This window comes from Boleophthalmus pectinirostris, unplaced genomic scaffold, assembly GCF_026225935.1.
Source record: "Boleophthalmus pectinirostris isolate CB_2022bp ecotype Guang Dong unplaced genomic scaffold, ASM2622593v1 HiC_scaffold_15, whole genome shotgun sequence".
In the NCBI taxonomy this organism is placed as follows: Eukaryota; Metazoa; Chordata; class Actinopteri; order Gobiiformes; family Gobiidae; genus Boleophthalmus; species Boleophthalmus pectinirostris.
The window spans coordinates 21,567,564-21,587,186 of record NW_026571070.1 but is presented as its reverse complement, the minus strand read 5'-3'; the positions used below and the strand labels follow the sequence as shown (position 1 = coordinate 21,587,186).

The following is a 19,623-nucleotide window of genomic DNA, read 5'->3' as shown; positions in this document are numbered from 1 at the left end:
AACATACAGTTCACTTAATTGGAATTATGGTTTCTACAGGATGTCAAAATTCTTTAAAATGCGCAATCAAATGTCTTTAATGTCCTAAAGATTTTCTTTAGCCGTATAGCTCATCAATAACTTTGTTAATCTGCAAAGCTCACATATCATAATTCACCTCAGAAAACTAAGCTTGGCAGCAGATGGTCTGATCTCTTTCTCATTCAACTTTGTCCACCTCAGTCAATACAGCCTGATGCCTAAAATAATTCCTTTTGTTGAAATCACACTAATTTTGTGATATTTTTATGGATTTTGTATGTTGTTGTGTTATTAATAATAATAGTAATAAACTTGTTTTTGCACTAACTTTGGTATTGGTGTTGGTAATTGTATTAGAATTAACTGACTCAGGAATCTTGAATCAGTCATTGAGTCTCACTGGGTTTTGTGGGTAAAAGTGGGGAGCTGTCTGTTAAATTTTAATCTGACCTTCATTATTGCGTACTGTTATTAAGTTTTTGAAAGACTCTAACTTTTCATTCCAAGGTTTTCCTCAAAAGCAGAATTTACCTCAAGTGTCAACTTTGTGTCAACTATTTTTCTCCAAAACATAAGTAAAATAATAAAACTTTTTTACATGTTTCCCTCAACACAGAGTGAATGCATTTAATGACAGGATAACATAAACCACTGCCAGATAGCCTATATAGGGTATGTGTTGATGATAATTCCTTTGAGAGGTTATAGAAAAGAAACAAATGATTATGTTTTGATGATTAGGTGAGAAAAATTGTTCTTATTCAATAAACACTAAATCTTTTTTTTTTCATTTCCTAGGTGGTCACAGTCAATCATCTACAGTCATGGTCATTTGCAGTCACCCCATGCTGTCTGTGATGTAACAATCTCAGGACCTCTCCATCGTGGCTCCTCGTTTCCACTTTTCAATTTGCAAGCTCTGATAAAAGTGGGTCACAATTAAATAATCACAGATGAATCACACCATCAAAGAAACACTGCTGTGCACTGTAAAACTGAGCCTACACAGCTTGGACTGAAATGGAAAAAAAGCTTAGCTAGTGTCAGCATCTTTTCTTAAACCTTGTAAATTCATACACAGCTATCTTCTCCTCTGTGGGCTCAAACTAGGACAGTGTGGACAGACTTATGCTTCAGTAACATCTGCTTTATATCAAAATCTACAGGAAATAATCAACCTTTTTTTATTTGGATGCCTTGACAGTGATTTTACATGTGCTGGCATGTGCTTTGTGAAACATCTTAAAATCATCTGGCTCACAGCAACTACACCCCACTACTCCATTTCCCACTTTCACAAAAATGTTCAATCAAATGAACTTTCCACAACATTCACAGTCTTTGAAATTCAAACTCTTTCAAGTCAAGTCCAAATATGTGCAACTAACATTTTCAATCATCACTTCAATGGATTCCTATGGGATCCTATGGCATCTCTCATCTTCATATTGGCCTGTGCATTATGGCTTCCAGGCCGCTGACATCAATTATAGTTCTGTACTGCACTGCCTTGAACTGCCATGTTTTTCATGTTAAATCTGTAAAATGGCTGTGTGTTGTCAATACATAGTTGTTACTCACATGGATGCTGAGCTAACAGTCCTTGCAGATGGAGTCTGGATGTCTTTGTTTATTACAAGGAGAAACAACTTGACAATAGCAAACAATATGACAAGTTGGAAAGATGATTTGTGCATGTTGTTAAAGTATTGTAAAGAGCCTTTCAGTGTTCATTTTAAATCAGCCAGTTGATTTAAGGCTGATTCCAAAAACCATGGTTAAACTTTTAGAAGTGAGTAGTGACCAATACCATCTTGAGAATGTCCAACCTAGTCTGATCTCTGAAGCTAAGCAGGGTTCAGCATGGTCAGTGGGATGGAAGGCAGCTGGGAACACCAGGCCCTCTACCGGGGCAGCAGTGACTATAATCTAGCACATACTGCCATTGTGTTCTTCGGCAAAACACATCCCCCACCATAAGTGTGTCATAGGTGGTGGTTGGAGAGGCCGATGGCACAGATGGCATTATTACAATGAAGTTATTTTAATAGTTTGCATTCATATAGTGTGTTAATCACCACCTAGTCTAAAATTGATCTAAAGGACAGTTAAGAGTAAAAATCTTTGTTAAACTGTTCAAATACAGATGCTTTGATCAGGTTTATGGTTAATATACTGAGCATGTCCACCTTAAACCAAACTGTCACAAAATTATGATTTTTTTTTTTTTTCACTTTAGACCAAGTCAAATAACCAAAACAGTGACATTCATTATGTGTTTTGTCTATATTTTTTCTCAAATCTCATATTTTGATTTAACCAAATTCTCTACAATGTGAATATGCAACCTACCTATGTCTTTAGCTCATGAGGAAGCAGACCAAAAAGCTTAAATTGTGTAATTGTTGCAGATATTGGAAAACACAAGGACTTTCTATTACTCCATTGTTCGAAAGTGTAAATGAAAATTATAATTTGCTGACAAAGGAAGGAAAGACAGGAAGGAAGGAAGTCATAGTCAATGCTTGAAGTCTGAGCTGGGAAGCAGAGAAAACTCAAATGTTTTTGTGAGGTCAGGAGAACAAACTCCAACCTAGACTTTTGTGGAATGGCATTTTATTCACAAATCACTATAAATGAATGTAGCCAATTATATATTTTTTATTAACCTGGGCCAGGTTAGTACTTTGGCGGGAGATCCCTGGAAATTTCAGGTGCTACAGTAGAACGCCTGTGGTAAAACTGTGTCCTTCACCCAAATTGCTTAATATGAATGTGGTATCTGTGTGTGAATCACAATGGCGCAGATTGGCAGTCTCACTTCTACCAGTCTGGCCCAGGGCAACAGGGAACAATGTCTACAGTGTAGCTTGAGAGGCTTTGACAAGCCTGGAAAGACTGCTCATTAAATGTGTTTATCATTGCCAAAAAAAAAAAAAAAAAACAACTTAGAAAGACCCAGGACACGCTGGAGGGACTATGTCTCTCTGCTGGCCTGGGAACGCCTTGGGGTTCCCCCGGAGGAGCTGGAGGACGTGTCTGGGGTGAAGGAAGTCTGGGAGTCCCTGCTTAGGCTGCTGCCCCCGTGACCCGGCCCTGGATAAGCGGACGAAAATGGATGGATGGAACTTAGAAACATGCATTCCTACTGTGTACTTTTCTGAATTCAGACAGATATGTAAGAGATAGTTCTATATACTGTGCAACATTCTAAGCAAAAAACAAAAAAAAAAAAAAAAACATGATGCGCAAGAAGGTGGCACACTGTACATCAGAAAAGCTACATAGTGCAGCTTTAAATAAAATTGTTCTACATTATTAAATAAAATTTAATGCAACAGTTGTTAAATATACAGTGTCCCATTAGCTGTTACTTCCTTGCCCAAAGACATACCACATGGTGATTCAACCTTCAGTTCTGCTCTACAGCATGCATAAAGGCAAGATATTATAATGGCATTTGGAAGCTACACACAGCTAGTCAGTCTAATAGAAAGCTCCCCATTCTCGCATCTCCATGCAGAATCCCTCCCACATATCAGAAAGCCACCACTGAATTCAATCACCCAAACTATACTCTGAGCATGGATTCTCCCACAGCAATCGACTTACTGTAGATTTCTTAGACTTCTTCAATAAAACACAGGAAATGTATGAGGAATGTCTGGCTGCATGCGTGAATAAGCAGATGTTGCATATTTGAACATAGTCATGGTTCATTATTGAAAATTTCTGAGACAGTTCCGGTCTAAACTCTGGTGGTCTAAGCAGCATCCATCCATTTGGCGAGAGATCTTCTCCCCGAGGCATGTCAGACTGCTACTGATGCCTCCCCAAACACACATTTAAAAGCATTTAATTATCATCTATCCTACACAGACAAGCTTCAGTATTTAGTAGATCTACTTGAGTGGAACATCAGCAGGTCTTTAAGATTTTTCACAATGGCAAATGTTGCTGTGTTTTCTGTGCATTAGTTTTCTTCACAAACAGAATCTAGGTCAGTAAATGTTTTATGATTAAATGTCAGGAGTCACACTTCAGCTTGGCAGCTTTGTCAAAAGCAATGTTACATTTTGCACACTAGTTTAATTTACCTATGACATGTGGCAAAGGAGAAATTCAATTTGCCAACTGGACATAGTTTATTTGGTCGAATACGTTTTGCAGTTCATCCAAGCTGCAGAACTGAAGAAGCAGTATTCAACCAAATAAACTTTGTCCAGTTGACAAATTAAATTTCTCCTTGCCATGGATTCTACCTGGACAGCTGAGGGATTTTTCACATACCTATGACATTGTATGTGTAAAAAATGTAATCCATGATTTCCTTCACATCTTTACAAATGGAGTATGGAAATTTATTTACAAGTCATCTACATTAATTGCAACTGAAAATACACTTTTAAAAGAAGTTGTGACCATTTCGAAATTCATAAAAACAAATACTGAAATCCTTACAGACCTAAATTTTAAAACACATTTAACAGTGTTCAATATGTCATAGCTTACAGTTGCATTTTTTTTTTTTAATACAACAAATTTAAAAGAAGCACTTCTTAAGTACCCATAATAATATACACTTATACACAGCTGAGGCAGTTGATTGTCCAGCCCCTATTAGTCTGACTTTTCAGAATAAATCCTGGTGAAGGAGAAGACAGCAGGCTGGGCGCTCAGGTTGTGGATGCTGTAGGCGTGACCTGGGCTGGGACAAATAAAGAGATGAGGAGTGAGCTCCAAGTTATCTTTTATACAGGGCATTCTCATTCGAGACTTACCAGGTGGCACCATAAAGGACTGCCCTGCACTGTAGCACGATTTATTGCAGTCCACTATTAAACTCACAGAGCTTGTTAATAAACTAAAAACCTTTGAAAGGACAAAAAGGACACAAATATGAATAACATGAGAAGGACATGAATGCAGCATTCAGTGTAAGCTTTACTCACTGTTGTGGCACTGTGATCCACCCACAGAGGCTTCTTCATGAAGGAGCCCAGAAGCATCTTGCCATTGCAGATGGATCCTGAGTGCAAGTCCACCATGACGCCTAAAGCTCTGCCCTGGTAACAATGCCACTCAAAATCATCAGGTGTGATTTCAGGGCCTCCTGGGGGTGTAGTTAATGCAAAAGTTAGACATTGCAAATCCATAAGTAAGAATAGGTGTATTTTTATGGTCATATTAGATTATGTTACTTTGCTTATGGTCTGTTATAGGCCAAAGAGACTTGAGCCAGTCCTGGAGGTTGACCTTGTCTTTAGGCTGCAGGACAAGTGGCCTGAGAGGAGGGGCGCACAGATCAGAGGCGCACAGAACAGGCTGTACTGTAGTTGATGGCAACACTGAAAAATTAACAAGAACAAGCAGATTATAATATGACTATTTTCAGCATTTGACTAGTTTGAGTAAAAATAACATAATAACTAAGTATGATAGATATATTGTATACACAAAATGTACATGTGACTGGGAATTTACACGTGAACTTAAAAGCATAAGTCAAGTGAAAACAAGTAAAACATACCATTATCTTCATCATCTTCCTCGTAGTTTTCAAATTCAATCATAGAAGATGGCCCACTTCTGATGACCTTTGACCTGCAAGAAACAAATTAAATATATTACAGAAGAAATAGTAGGAAAAAATAGTTATAGATGAAAGTACCTTGCAAATTATTTTTTACTCATCCAGGTATGACAATACTCAAAACAATACTATTGAAATGACTTACATGCTATCCTGTAGCGTGTCTGGAATGGGAAATCGGTCCAGGGCCCTTTGAGATTCATTGGTCTCCATACTGACTACATCATGTGTAGCTAAAGGGGACGTTATATTTTTCTGCTCCTTTAATTTTGTCTCAGTTTTTCTGTTTATAGATGGGTTCAGAGTGACAGTGCTACAACGTTCGGTATATGTGGCCAAAGACTGTTTTTTCTGTTTAGTGGCTCCCTCTAGTGGTTTAGAAGGAGAACATACAGAATGCTTTTTTCTCTTTTCCCCAGCAGCTTTGAGCTTCTTGGGTTTTTGTAGTTGAGGCTCTGAGGGGGGCATCTCTTGGTCCTCTGCTGTGGCACTGATCTGCCACCAGTTTCCAGGAGATTTCCTTCTCCGTTTTGTGAAATCTCTTGAGCCCAGCAGTTCTTCAGGTCCTTTGTGTGTAAGGGACAGTTTTTCACTGTTTTGGTACACATTAGGAAATACCTGTTCTCCTGTTGAGTAATCAAGAAAAATCAATTGATGTTACAAACACTATGAGGTTTGAGCAAGCCAGTATAAACAAGCATGCATCTGCAACTAACTACTGCAAACTACAATAGTAGACTGGTAGGCATACTGGCACCTTATATTGAATTGTTAAGTTAAGGTTAAATTTTAGGCCACATTATATGTAATAATAACATAAGTATGTAACAGGTATTATCCATCATTTAGAGGACTACTGTGTTAATACACTACCTGAAGAGATGCATTGTTTGTGTGGAAAAAGCAACGGGCTTGAATCTGAATCTTGGTCCAGAGCTCTGTCCTGACTTGACTCCCGAAAAACCTCATCTGAATCTTCAGACATCCGCTTGATTGGCCGCACTCTCTTTAGAATTTTCTTCTTAACCTTCTTTTCAGATTTTTGCTGGTGACTGTTGCTGGATGAAGATGAAGATGCTTTCAGATTTTTCTTTCTTGCACCTGTGGTTGCTTTTACAGATGAAGCACCAGAAGGACTTGAGGCCTTCTTTGCATGTTTAACCTTCTGCACAGTTGATTGTTTGTCTGTGGGTTGCTGCTGTGGGCTCTGAGGGCAGTTCATCCACCACTGTCCAGTCTGTTTCCTTTTCCGTTTCGCTCTGCTGCATTCATCTGACATCCCTTCCAATGAACTACACGATGTATGAGGATTTAAATTAACATGCTCCAGGTCCCTAGTTGATTTGGCTTCCAAACTGTTGATGACTGGATAAAAAAAAAATCAAATAAATATTAGTGAGAAAAACATTCAAAGTTTCAATAGATCAGGACTTCAGGCAGGACCATTACCTGAAACAGGAGACTCATCACCGGGCTGATCACAGTTGAGCTCTTGGCTTTGCTCCTCTGGTCCATTAACTTCAGCGCTGGCTTTGTCTGCTCTTTTCCTGCTCTCCTTTAAATGAGTCTTCTTCCTTTGAGAATTCCCATTATTATTTTTTACAGGCTTTGATCCTTTTTCTAAAGTCTTTTCCCCTTTCCTCTTAGTTTTCTTTGAAGGCTTTACATCATCTGTGTCTGTGCCTACATATTCTGGTTTGTTGTCATTTTTAGATGGACTTTTTATTAGTTGAGTCTTCTTTTTTTTCTTTGTTTTACCACATTCTAAAAGATTCTCTGCATCATTGGAGTCAAAAATGGCTGGTACATTTGGATCTTTATCAGAAGCACCTGAATTTGATTTAGAGACTTTTGTTTTTTTCTTTGTTTTTTCAGTGAAAGACTGACTTCTCAGTTTGGTGTGATCCTCTTCAGCACTCTGCAGTTCATCTGCTGAATGTTCTTCGCCTGCGGTGTCCTTAGTTTCTTTGTCAGAACTTGATATTTTACTTTGTTTCTCTTTCAAGTTTCTGGAGGTTTTACTTGGGATAGAAACATACAAAGGAGCATCATCCTCCAATATAAGAAAGTCATCTTCACTTTCTGGCTCTGGTGCTGGAGGCATGACTTTGGCTTGTAACAAACCAGCACTTAAAAAAGAAATAACACACATGTCATTATACTTTTTTAACACAGTAAATGAATCAAATTCATACATTTTTTGTGCATGCAGTCTCACCGTGTAGGTTTGGGCTGTCCAGCATCTCTGAGCTTCTGGAGAAAAGAGGTCATGTCATGCTTGACTGTGGTGGGCACCTGTACATTTTCTTTCTCTGGGAGTGCTGATCTAGCCTCGAATCTCACTGGAGATACAGGTGTACCTGAAGATTTCAGCCTGCATTACAAAACAAGGGGGGAAAACTAACAAACGGTACAATCAAAGTGAAAACGTATGCACAGTAATACACATTAAGATAAAGTTGCAAGTAATGACAAAAATATGTTACCTCACTGGGGATGATTTCTTTTTCTGTGCTGACATTTTATTAAAGGCAGATTTTTCTGGAAGGGTCTCAAAAATAGAATCATCGCTTCTGGAATAAAAGGAAGAACATGTTTTAATTATTATTCCTATACTAGATTATTTGCAATATTCTGACTTAAATAAAACATAATTTGCTTACTCATCTTTCCTGTGGTTATTATGTTGATATTTCTCTGAGAGCTTTTCTCCTGTGTCTAAAATCTTATTTTCTTCTGCACAATCAAAGAGAATTGGTGAAGCGGAGTTGTCCTCTTTCCTTCTTTGCTTGTTTTTATGCTGTATTGCATTTCCTTCTATTGGACTGGATGTCTTAACCGGTCCATGCGCCTTAAATGGGGTCTCTGAATCTAGACAAAAGCAATAAAAACAATCAAATTATCAATATGATAAGAATAATAAGAATAATAAACACATGTACAATCACGCATTCATTATTCCGAATGAAAAATATCTACAGTACATTACCAATGTCAAGTTCAGGGCTGACTGGAGTGAGGGGTTTATGGTGGTTTCCATTAGCAAACTAAAATTACAAAACAATTATAATACAAAATTAATACAACAAATAATAATAAATACTAAATATTGCAAGAGCTAGACAAGAGTTGTAGCCATTGTTTACCATTGGATATTCAAGCGGCTCTTCAGGGGGAGGTGTCTCAACTCTCTCTATGCGTTTGGGAATGTGAATTTCAGGAGATGGAGAAGGAAAGTCTTCCCCTTTGGAATCTAAAATAAAACAATTTCTTAGCAAGTATGCAACCACAAAACCAGTGAAACAGAGTACAAAGGAACTCACCCAAGCCATCAAACATCTTATCAACATCTTCCAAAGAAACTATATCTTGTGTCCATTGGTTAGGGGGACTAAAAATGTAACGTTAGAAATATGTTAACTTCAAATTGTCCAAATGATATAATAATGTTAAGTTCGCAATGCACAAAATCTAGTCAACATATAAAAAAGTAAATTGCATAAGGGAACATACCGGGTTTTAGAAGTGGGGTAGATGAGCTTCTTTTTGGGCCTTTTCTGTGACACAAAATCAATGCCAGTAGATAATGTTAACAAATGACACCGTTGAAAACAGAAAACGCTGCAGGTTTTACCAACGTTTTGTAACTTAAAACCCTAAAGAAAAATTAATCAACAATGTAACGCTTTATGTTGTGACTTACCAGCGTCGGGTAGTTATCGTCCATTTAAAATAACTTTTCTTGGCGTATTTAGGCACTTTAGGATCGAACCCAGGCTAACCGCTAACGCTAACCAAACTACTACTACTTTCTTTTGGGATTTTCAGTAAAAGCAATGAATAGATGAACCCTCTGTATACTGCACTTGATACGCTTAATTTTGCTCAGCACAGAACGGAGAAATCACACGCATTAAGTCCAAAATGATGTTTGGGTTATCGTATTTCAGCATTTGTGCAACAATAGCGTTGTTGACAAATTGCAAATAACCCGCGCGCTGGTAGTCGGGAATACAACTTGTGCCCTGAATTTAGCCTGCATATATCAGCCTAAAATAATAAAAACACTAAACAATGCAAACACAACAAGTGACTTTATTTTTGTATCTTGTGGGTGATTTTACATTTGCCACGTGTCGTGTGTAAATATGTTCATATTTGGGCCTGGAAGTCTAAACAACGGGATAAATGTAAACGGTCTATGGGTAAGCCTCGCTTGCTCTTTTTCTGTTCTAACCTTTTTTGCAATACTGACCTCTACAGGTAACATGTTTCTAATGCATTACAAATGCGATGTGTAGTGAAACTAACAAACAGAAGCTACACATAACTGGGGTGGAAATTTATATAGTGGAAAGATTTCTCTCAATCAGTCTTTGTGTAAATTATTGTGATTTCTACCTGTGTAAAGGCTTAGCAGACACAACTGTCCCCACACACAGGAAGAGTTGTCTTACCTGTCCTCAAATGTAGTTGATTAACACCAGTCTGTGAAAAAAAAGTCACTCTGCTTTGATATGTATGTAACTTGAATTTCTGGATCAGAGCTCATGATGCTTTGGGGTAAGATGGGGGGAGATTACGCCCTACCTTTTTATTCTTTGTTCTTGTTTACACTCTAAAAATTGATTTTATTTTTATTTACTTTATCCGTGCAATAGGGCTCACTTACACTTGTATGGTGTTAAGGCCTCTGTGAGGATATTGTTTTTTTGATTTCTCCAGTGTCACAGAATGAAAACCGCCACAAGCGCCACAAATGGAGTTCGCCTCTTTCTTTTTTTTTCAACGCACTTCTATCATTCGCATGCAGAAAGAGAGTGAGTGAGTGAGTGAGAGAGAGAGAGAGAGAGAGAGAGAGAGAGAGAGAGAGAGAGAGAGAGAGAGAGAGAGAGAGAGAGAGAGATGTCCATGGGGGTACACTTATAAAACATTTGCAGTGACCCGACGTTTTCAAACAACCCAAGCGTAACTCGGACCTCAAGTTAATATATTAAAATAATGTACCCAATCTCCTTGCCGACCCACTTGTTTTAAAAAGGTATAGGCTATGCTTTTGATCAATCATGGCCTTATTTGCAAAGCCTTACAATATTTTGCAAAGCAGATGTGAGTAACCTGCTAGTGTCGTAGTACTCGAGACCGTTTTTTTTTTTTTTTACGTTTTTGGATTCGTCTCGGAGTCGACCGCACTTGGACTCGATCTTTTTCTCGGTCTTGAAGGCGTTTGGACTCGGTTTTATCTCGGACTCGAGGTCTGACACTCGACGAGTACGATGATATTTCACTGCGGCCGCTGTTGTCCGCAATAAACTTGTACCAGTGTGCGGGAGCGCTCAGGACGTCTCTGAGCGCCTGTGCGCTCGTCTGAATCCCGCGTACACTGCGCACACATCACAAGCACATATGCCCCCAGCCCCCCATGGGCCGTGGTCTTGATCTTGTCTCGGTCGCCGTCTGATCGGGGATCACATAGTATACTTGGTCTATGGGAAACACTGAGTGGTCTGTCAGAGTGAGATGAACAAGAGCAGGAGTACAGGAGACTGACAGCAAGCTTTGTTGAGTGGTCCCAGACAAACCAAGTTACTGGAGATCTTCTACCAGTCTGTGGTGGCCAGCACCCTGCACTTTGCTGTGGTCTGCTGAGGGAGCAGCACCAGTAAAAAGGACATTGGGCAGATTGACAAACAGATCCATTGTGATTGGTTGTGAGCTGGAGATATTTGTCACAGTGAGGAGGACACTGGACAAACTGCTCTCTATCATGGTCACTGCTGCTCACCCACTGCACCAGACTATAGAGTTAGAGGAGCTCATTCTCCAACAGGCTCTTACAGCTTCGCTCAAACAGTGAGAGATTCAGGATTACATTCATACTCCATACAACTGTACAACCAACTCACCTTTATGTAACAGATAATACTCCCTACAACTGTACAACAATTCATCCTCATGTAATTTATACACTATGTCCTGTCAATAATCATATCATTGTTACACTGTTTTCCTATGACCTCTTGTATATAGCGGAGATTTTATATTGTATTACTTATTTTTCTATTTTATTATGACTTGTATATTTACACACATGCCTTATTTGACACCTGTCTTTTGCTATCTTTTTTGTTACTTATTTAGAATTCTTTGTTACGTTTATATTTTTTATTCTTTGTTATTGTATTGTGATGTGATGTGTGAGCTACTGTGTCCAAATAATTTCCCTTGTGGATCAAAAAAGTTTGTCTAAGTCTAACAGAGAAGAGGTGACGGGCTGTTGGTCTCTGTCCAGGGCAGGCTTAGGCCTTGTTCATATCTGCCGTGATAAGAAGAATAAACCTTTGTCTGTATTCCAAAAACTTGATTACCAGCAATTATTTATCAAGAGATATATCATTTTTTCTACAACAATAACTCAGTCACTTTTGGGCATGATGGTATGTGGTCTACGCAGTAAACAAGACTAAATCAATGTCCATGTCCAGAGATGCATTTCTTAGACTTACACTGTAGATAAATTTCACTGATCCACAATAAGGGAAATTATTTGAACACATGTAGCTCGCACATCTCAATATATTTTAATAACAGAGCAAAAATAAATGGTAATAATAGATTTCCATAGATTTATTCCAACTGAGCATGCAAATAAACACTCAGACTAAACCAGAAAAAGGTCAAATGAGCAAAACATATAAGAAATATTAACATAGCAAAATATGTATTAAATATGCAGATTAACTAAAACCAAATTGCCAAATATAAACAAAAATAACTAATCTTAGAATAAACAAAAAAGCAAATAGCTCATACACAATGGTAGATTACATTTCTAATGATAAGTGAATTGAATGTAATAAATAGAAAATACAGGGTAGATGATATAACCAACCAAGACATCCAATTATTTAATTAATTCAAAGCTTTCACAAAACCATAGACGTAGATCTGTTCAACAAGCAATAACATCATTGAGTAACATCTCCAGTGCAATCAATCAGCTGTGTGTTTGAGGTATTTAAAGAAATATTTTCTTATTCTTCTGAGCTATGTCCATTGGTTCCATTGCTTCTAGGTTAGCGTCTCTATAGAGGGGCCGCTTTTTGTGCCTCCAAATCACCAAACCAATACGTGTGACAAAGATCAGACAGGCTAAGGCCAACAGAACCACTGGGGGAAAAGGTTTCATTTAGTTTAAATTCCAACACATTTTGATTATAAAAGCAAATATATATTACCAATAAAAATTCCATTGCGATTTGGTGACTCTGGGTCATAGTTTTTGTCTAGATTTCCTGAGAGTGCCCAAATGACTACTGGATACACAATGAGGACGTATCGTACATGTTTGTCAAGCACAGTGTTCTCTAGAACAAACCTTTAGAAAAAATGCAACTATATGTATTATGCATAGTAAACTCCATACATAATTGTACATAATAATAATAAGCCTTACCATGCAAGCAGAACCACAGACAGAATTGAATAAGATATGGTGCCAGCATCTAGTGGATTCATACCAGCTTCATAAGTTAGAACAATAGCCAGGTTGATGAGAGTTGCAATTGTTGTCCATGTGGTGTAAATCATGACACCATTTTGAACCTAAACAGTGCCCTCAGATTTGATCAATCTGTTAAGAAAAAAAAATGCTGCTAAGCTTGTCTATACTTACTATTATCCTGTAACACCACAGATCTTCCTTGTGGTATTTCATCAGCCAGGGTCCATAAAGATGAAGGCCGTGGCAAATAAAAAATATCATTGAATAGTTTGTGATTATAACCAGGATAAGGAACACCAATGCAACAATCATATTTCTGAAAGAGATAAAAAATATCTCTTTATTATCACATAGGTTAATTGACAGTTTGGCTTTTTTTTTTTTTTTTCCATTTTACCCTTGGTCCCAGACTATCAGCCATCCAATGTTGAAACCCAGATTGAGGCACCAGCTAACAAAGAAACCATAAGGCAATACCGAGGGGCTGCAGTAAACATAGCCATAACCATTTCTAAAAAACAAACAGAAATGTGTTATTTTGTGTACTTTGTTTCAAATAGGTTATCTATTACTACTCACTTTCTGCAGAGTCCAATGACAATGTAGATAACAAGTGCAGTAAGCCAAATATAGATGAGGGTCCATATGTTAAAGGTCCATCCGGAGGGCGTAATCTGGGTGTCAAACACTGCTGAGACATTGGCTGTTGTTGTTGTATAAGGACCTAAATATAAATACAGAACCAATAAAAATCAAGAGCTAATACATATTACAATACAATATATTGTAAAATAAAACCAAAAACATATACTAGTATATTACACATTAACTTACCAACGCCCACCACAGAGAGTCCATTGAACACCAAACTGACTAAATATCCAGCAACTGACACCAATACTGCAGCAAGACGCCCACCATTATGCTCTCCCATCATGACTGGCGGTGTAAATAAATAGAGTTTGTAAAGTCACAGAAAAAGTTCAAAGCTTTTGTGGAGGTCTTCTCTACTCAGATCACATCAGATTTTAATTGTATTTTGATTCACCCTTTTATATGGCTCACACACTCCTTGACAATAATAAAAGTTTGATAATAATTTCTGTTGTTGATAGATAAAAGATTGATAACGTGAAAGAAACATACCTTACTACGCCTCTCCTTGTGCAAGTCAGCTCTTCAGGGGATGTTCAGGGACTAGTGTGGAGAAGATTGGAGTCACACAGTTTTATAGAAATTCTTGTTGTGCAACAGAAAGGTTTTATGGTCCTTGAAAGCCTTACGTGAACCTTTATCTTACATATATAATACCACAGTCCACGTGATGAGATCATAAAATGCAGATGTTTGATTCTGTAAGACATAACAACATTTAGGTTTAATAATATCAAAATATGTAAGAGAAGGTGGGTCCAATAAAACATAAAAGATGAGCATAGAGAAGAGGCTTTATGGCTGAAACAGATCAGGGATTACCTGACACAGGAAGTATGTTAAATAAGTGTTTTTTGTTTTTGTTTTTTTGTTTCATTTGTAAATATGTTCCACCAGGATGCCCTAAAACTTTATCTGGGTACAATTTACAAAACAAAATTATATTTATGGGCCTTCTGTGCTCTAAACAACTAACTGATTAATCAAAAGATTAATCACTAGATTAATTCATTAGGAAAAATAAGAACTATTTTTATTATTAATTCCATTCTAGCTAGGTAATTAAACATTACCTGGCCGCGTCCCCATAAGAGGCACACATGTTCAAACAGAGCTCTTATTGACAACAATTGTAACGCTCATTTATTCTTAATAATTACAAAAATATTAGATATTATGTTCCATTTATTTAGGCCTATGTTATAATTTGGAGTTTATTACACAATTTTATAACTCAAGACGATTATCAAATCAGAAAGCAAAATGACCTTGAAGTCTCTCATTTGGATTGACAGATTCAATGTTCTGTTGTTTAAATTTAGTCAGTGCTAGTGCAGCCTGTGCTGCTGCATTATATACTGTTCATAAGTGAGAATGAGCAAAGCCTGTATGTATCCCCTATTTGCAAGTTAAAGCACTGGCAGCCAAGGTCCAGTTATAATTTTAATACCTGTGCAGACTATAGTTCCATTAATTAGGGCTAAACATGATCTAAAACTGATCTAAAAAATATTTAACACTATTGATATTGAGATGTAATCTTATGTGTAGTGTCATGAAATGGAGGCTCTTTAAACCAAAGACCAAAACCAGTAATCTCATGAAGGGCTTATTTCTATGGCAACACTGGAACACTCTGAAGCATTGTTTGTTTTGTTGAGTATTGTGTATGGAAAATATAAATTGTATATAAATTATAATTTGTTTTATTATTGTTAGTAAAACAACAACAAAACACAGCATATATTTTATATGAATTCTATTTATAAAATTGTGATGTAGTTCACAGTTCATTATTCACATCTTACACTTACAGGCATGTATTATAAGATAAACCATTAAGCATAACATTATGACATGCATTACAAAGAGTTAAATTATTACAAAAAAATGATAAATAAATATAATATTGGTTTCTAGTAAAAGGAAAAGACTGCACCTGTTGAATCACTATGCAAATCACTGCCATGTATAAGAAGCCGGTGGGCCACAAATCTATAAAGCACTTTACAAAAACAATAACACTACAGTTAAGATTTTCACTTCAATATCTTTTTTTGTTTTTTGGCAATCTCCATCGGGGACATGTCTTCTTCATCTGCATTTTTGTAAAGGGGATGTTTGCGGTGTCTCCAAATAACCAGGCCTATTCGAGTTACAAACAGACAGCAGCCCACCCCAATAAGAACAGCTGAAGGGAAGACAACATAAGACTCCCTCAACATCATGTAAGATATTTGGCTTCACTTCATCGTCTTACCATTAAATATGTTATTCCGAGATGGAGCACCGGCATCATAGTTTTTTGTGAAAACCCCAGTCAGTGCCCAGATCACAACAGGGTAAATGGACAGGATGTAACGGACATGCTTCTCCAATAACCAATTTTCAAGGACAAACCTGCAACACACATTAACTTTCATTCATCATCTTTAACCTCTTTAAGTTACTAAAGTAATAATAATAATTAAACACACCATGTAGCTATTACCACTACCAGAAGAGATAGACTTGTAGTTGCAGCATCATTTTGAGACATATTTGCCTCAGTGGTCAGTACAATATTCAGGTTCACCAGAGTTGCAATAGTAGTCCATGTTGCGTATATGGAAATACCATTCTGAACCTATAATAAAAACAATGACAAAAACCTATGTATAACAAAGTATAGAAAGTGTTTGTCACAAGACTAACCAATATGCGGATGAGATACAGATCAATTTTGTGGTTCTTGTACAGCCATGCTCCATAAGCATTTAAACCAAAACAGGAAAAGGCTATGACCCCATAATTGGTTAAGGCAATGAAGAAGAGAAAGATCACTGAAGGAATCATCAAACTGAAAAAAGACAGAATCAATTAGGCTATTATTACAGTTTATGTAAATCAATATTACATGCAGAGTTTTACCTTCTATCCCAGAAAAACAGCCATGCCACATTTAAGGTCAGGTTTAAGCTCAACATCACAAAGAATCCATGTGGTAGAACAGCTGGGCTACAGTACACATAACCATACGCATTCCTGAAAAAGAACTGAATGTCAATCGAAGTGCCTCTCACATATAGCATGCATTGAACAGAATTAAACACAAACTTACTTTCTAAAGGCCCCAGAGAGAACATAAACAAAAACTGAAGCCATAAAAGTATAAATAATACCCCAGATAGCAAATGTCCAACCACTTGGTGTGACTTCTGTTATGAACCAGGTGGAAATATTACTAGTGGTCTGCAAAAATGGGGCTAAAGAGAGAACTCATTGGTCAAATATATAACAACATGGGAATAATTAGACATTTTGAAACTACTTACATGCGCCTGCGGATGCCAAAGCAGTAAAAACCATAGTAATGATGAAGACAATGACTGATAACACAATTGTTATCAAGAGACTTACATTGTGTTTTTCCATTGTACAAATATTGTTAAATCAAAGGGCTTTAAAGATAGTGTACCATAAGTGGCCAAGTGGCATCTGAATCTGAGGAGGGGCTTACACATGGTTAAAAAGACTCAGTTGTGTAAGGTTTTTATGACTCCAGCACGTGTATCTCCTATCCTTAAAAGACCCATCCCATGTGACATTACTCGAGGTGTTGAATTGAAAACAATGACAACCTATGAGTATCTGATACACACATTTCATAAAATATTGTAGACTTTACCCCGGAAAACTGGTTTGATAACACATAGCATGACCAAACAATCCTATCAGGATAGCTTTACACAAAACCTTACATGACCTTATGTGTTTGGAGCCTATCTTTTGGTTAAAGCCTTGGCTCTACTTCTTTGATGTATGCAAGGATATATAAAGGAAAGAGAAAACATTTAAAAATCAGACGTGTTTATTAAAAGCACAAAAATTTTCAACAGTTTACATTAAAAAATCATAACCATAAACAGTTTGGAAAAATAAACATATTATATTTAGCCAACAGTTACGATATTGTGTGCATCAATAAACACACATTGAACATTATGAACAGAAACAGCGGGTCAGAACTTGTTAGAGGCACTTAAAAAGATTGTCACTCTTTTAGTTCTTTGTTACATTCCTTTGTGTGATATGTTCAATGTTGCATGCCCTTTGCGTCCTGCAGTTGCAGCATTGGGCAGTACTTGCGTGTGTGCGCCTCATCCCCGGTGGCCTCGCAGACTGGACAAGTGTAATTCCACAAGATGGGACACATCACTCTGCCGTCGCTCGCTTTCAGCTTGTGCGACCGATACACCCTGGCGGTCTCTCCGTTCTGTTTGCAAAAGCGGCAGAAGTCGGAAGGGCTCCCGCTTTGGCTGTTGTCCGACAGGCTGCTGAGGGAGCTGGTACTGTCCCCTCGCGCGCGCGAGGTGCCCGGCTGGGACCGTCTCTTTTGGTTCTCCCACCCTTGCGCCTTTGGCCCGTCCTGCGATCTCAGCAGCAATTTTCCCAGGTTCATGTAGTCATGCCACATGTCGAAGCAATCCGGCCCGGAGCACCGCTGGTCAGAAAGGACGCGTCTCTGCGTTGATGACATTTTTGCATCCCCCATGTTGTTTCTGCTTGTCTCAAGTTGAGGCTCATTTTATACCCAGGATTAATGGCACGAATGTATCAAAGTTGATCATTCTTTAGAGGTCGCACAGGGGTCACCCAGGTGCTTTCAGAAGGCTTTTCATCTCGTTTTATTCGGGGTCGGACCGGCGCCACTATCATCACCAAACAAACTGTTGAAAGTTTAAAGACCAGTCCTACGTTAAATAGATCAGGTACTTTCAACGTTTGCTCATAACTTATAATAGTTTAATTGGCCAGTGCTGTCCATATCCATTACAAATGTAGCGTTTATTTCTGCGTCGGATGCTGGCGCCAGGGCATCAGACAAAGTGAGTCCCGGGTGACAGGTGCAGGTGTCCCATCGTCACCCCTATAGTATATGTAACAATTTCATTGTCAGCGCTGTCACGGGACAAGTTGTTGCAGTGATAATATTTTAACCGTATGCCCATCACACATTTTGTCCCAGTGTTTTAGTTTATTACAGACGGCCAGTAGAATAAACCCAACAAAATCTGCGTTTGGCCGTGTGAACGTGGCTATATTCTTAAACTAATGGTCTTTTGATATTAGTCTATAGAGTAAATGCTGGACTTGTACGTAGACGAGTAGAAAATGCGGGGGTGGTGTAGGATTGTGCGCGCTGCTGTCTTGTGTCGTGTGCGCCAGTGGTGCGTAATTGTGTATACGCATGCGCGCAAAGCATTACCGGCGACGGCTGTAAACGGTGGCCTAGCACAGAAGGGGATTAAGGAGCCCAATCTGACAGGTTAGATAACAAATACACGTTTTATCAATAGTGTATCATGAGTCGGCTCTTTAAAATCGAATTTAAATACATATTAGGTCTGAAATTTGACATTTTGGGAAGGTTTGTGTTTGTCACTCTAGCTAATCTTTACGCAGCAAATGAAGCTAGATTCACTAGCTAGCTAGCTACTACGTATTAGCTTTGGCATTAACTATATGTGGGGCCTATGCTGAATTGCTGATACCTGCTTCTCCTTCACATTATGTTTTATGATGCTAGCTTATGTCTCAAGTGTTAACAAATCTGCTGTATAATACCGCAGATTTGTTTACAACTGACACACCATCATGAACTGTAGCTGTGATGAGCTGATTTAGCACTCGAAGCAAATGGCAAGCTAAAGATGTCAGTACTTACTCCCCTTTGCTTTGTGGTTCATTAACACATAGGCCATAGTAAACTGTATTGTGATACTGCTCGTGGTGGTGTTTTGATCAGATGGAGGCTTTTATTCCACGTGTCCCTGGCCTCTGTCTACAGTATGATGGAGTAAGGGCATTA

At 38.0% G+C, this 19,623-nt stretch overlaps 3 protein-coding genes across 7 annotated transcripts; all 3 read right to left on the bottom strand.

The window, feature by feature from the left end:
* Positions 1–4,360: 4,360 nt before the first annotated feature.
* On the bottom strand, positions 4,361–9,628 carry si:ch211-161h7.4 (uncharacterized). The gene is made up of 16 exons (XM_055150787.1): positions 9,318–9,628; positions 9,128–9,171; positions 8,938–9,005; positions 8,761–8,867; positions 8,604–8,661; positions 8,278–8,485; positions 8,101–8,187; positions 7,833–7,988; positions 7,064–7,743; positions 6,488–6,979; positions 5,760–6,240; positions 5,552–5,625; positions 5,223–5,369; positions 4,974–5,134; positions 4,803–4,893; positions 4,361–4,724 (listed from the first exon to the last, which is right to left on the bottom strand). The coding sequence occupies exons 1-16, from the start codon at positions 9,339–9,341 to the stop codon at positions 4,642–4,644; spliced, it is 2,961 nt and encodes a 986-aa protein (XP_055006762.1). The 5' UTR covers positions 9,342–9,628; the 3' UTR covers positions 4,361–4,641.
* A 2,966-nt stretch (positions 9,629–12,594) lies between these two features.
* Positions 12,595–16,897, bottom strand: si:ch211-161h7.5 (uncharacterized). 5 transcript variants are annotated; one of them, XR_008631807.1, is made up of 12 exons: positions 16,683–16,897; positions 16,467–16,611; positions 16,250–16,398; positions 16,033–16,172; positions 14,265–15,963; positions 13,953–14,057; positions 13,698–13,842; positions 13,516–13,629; positions 13,290–13,434; positions 13,071–13,219; positions 12,853–12,992; positions 12,595–12,784 (listed from the first exon to the last, which is right to left on the bottom strand). XR_008631807.1 is itself a non-coding variant. In XM_055150792.1 (10 exons), the coding sequence occupies exons 4-10, from the start codon at positions 14,053–14,055 to the stop codon at positions 12,633–12,635; spliced, it is 948 nt and encodes a 315-aa protein (XP_055006767.1). In that variant the 5' UTR covers positions 14,056–14,057; positions 14,265–14,315; positions 14,419–14,471; positions 16,033–16,106; the 3' UTR covers positions 12,595–12,632. The 5 variants fall into 5 exon arrangements, 3 of the variants coding, with proteins under 3 accessions (XP_055006767.1, XP_055006768.1, XP_055006766.1); XM_055150792.1 differs by lacking the exons at positions 16,250–16,398; positions 16,467–16,611; positions 16,683–16,897 and having other exon boundaries at positions 14,265–14,315; positions 14,419–14,471; positions 16,033–16,106; XM_055150793.1 differs by lacking the exons at positions 16,033–16,172; positions 16,250–16,398; positions 16,467–16,611; positions 16,683–16,897 and having other exon boundaries at positions 14,265–14,315; positions 14,419–14,471; positions 15,712–15,790.
* Positions 16,898–17,832: 935 nt separating this feature from the next.
* nanos2 (nanos homolog 2) lies at positions 17,833–19,617 on the bottom strand. Its single transcript, XM_055150795.1, has one exon. It carries the CDS (start codon positions 18,304–18,306, stop codon positions 17,848–17,850), a length of 459 nt encoding a protein of 152 aa, XP_055006770.1. The 5' UTR covers positions 18,307–19,617; the 3' UTR covers positions 17,833–17,847.
* Between the last annotated feature and the right edge of the window lie 6 nt (positions 19,618–19,623).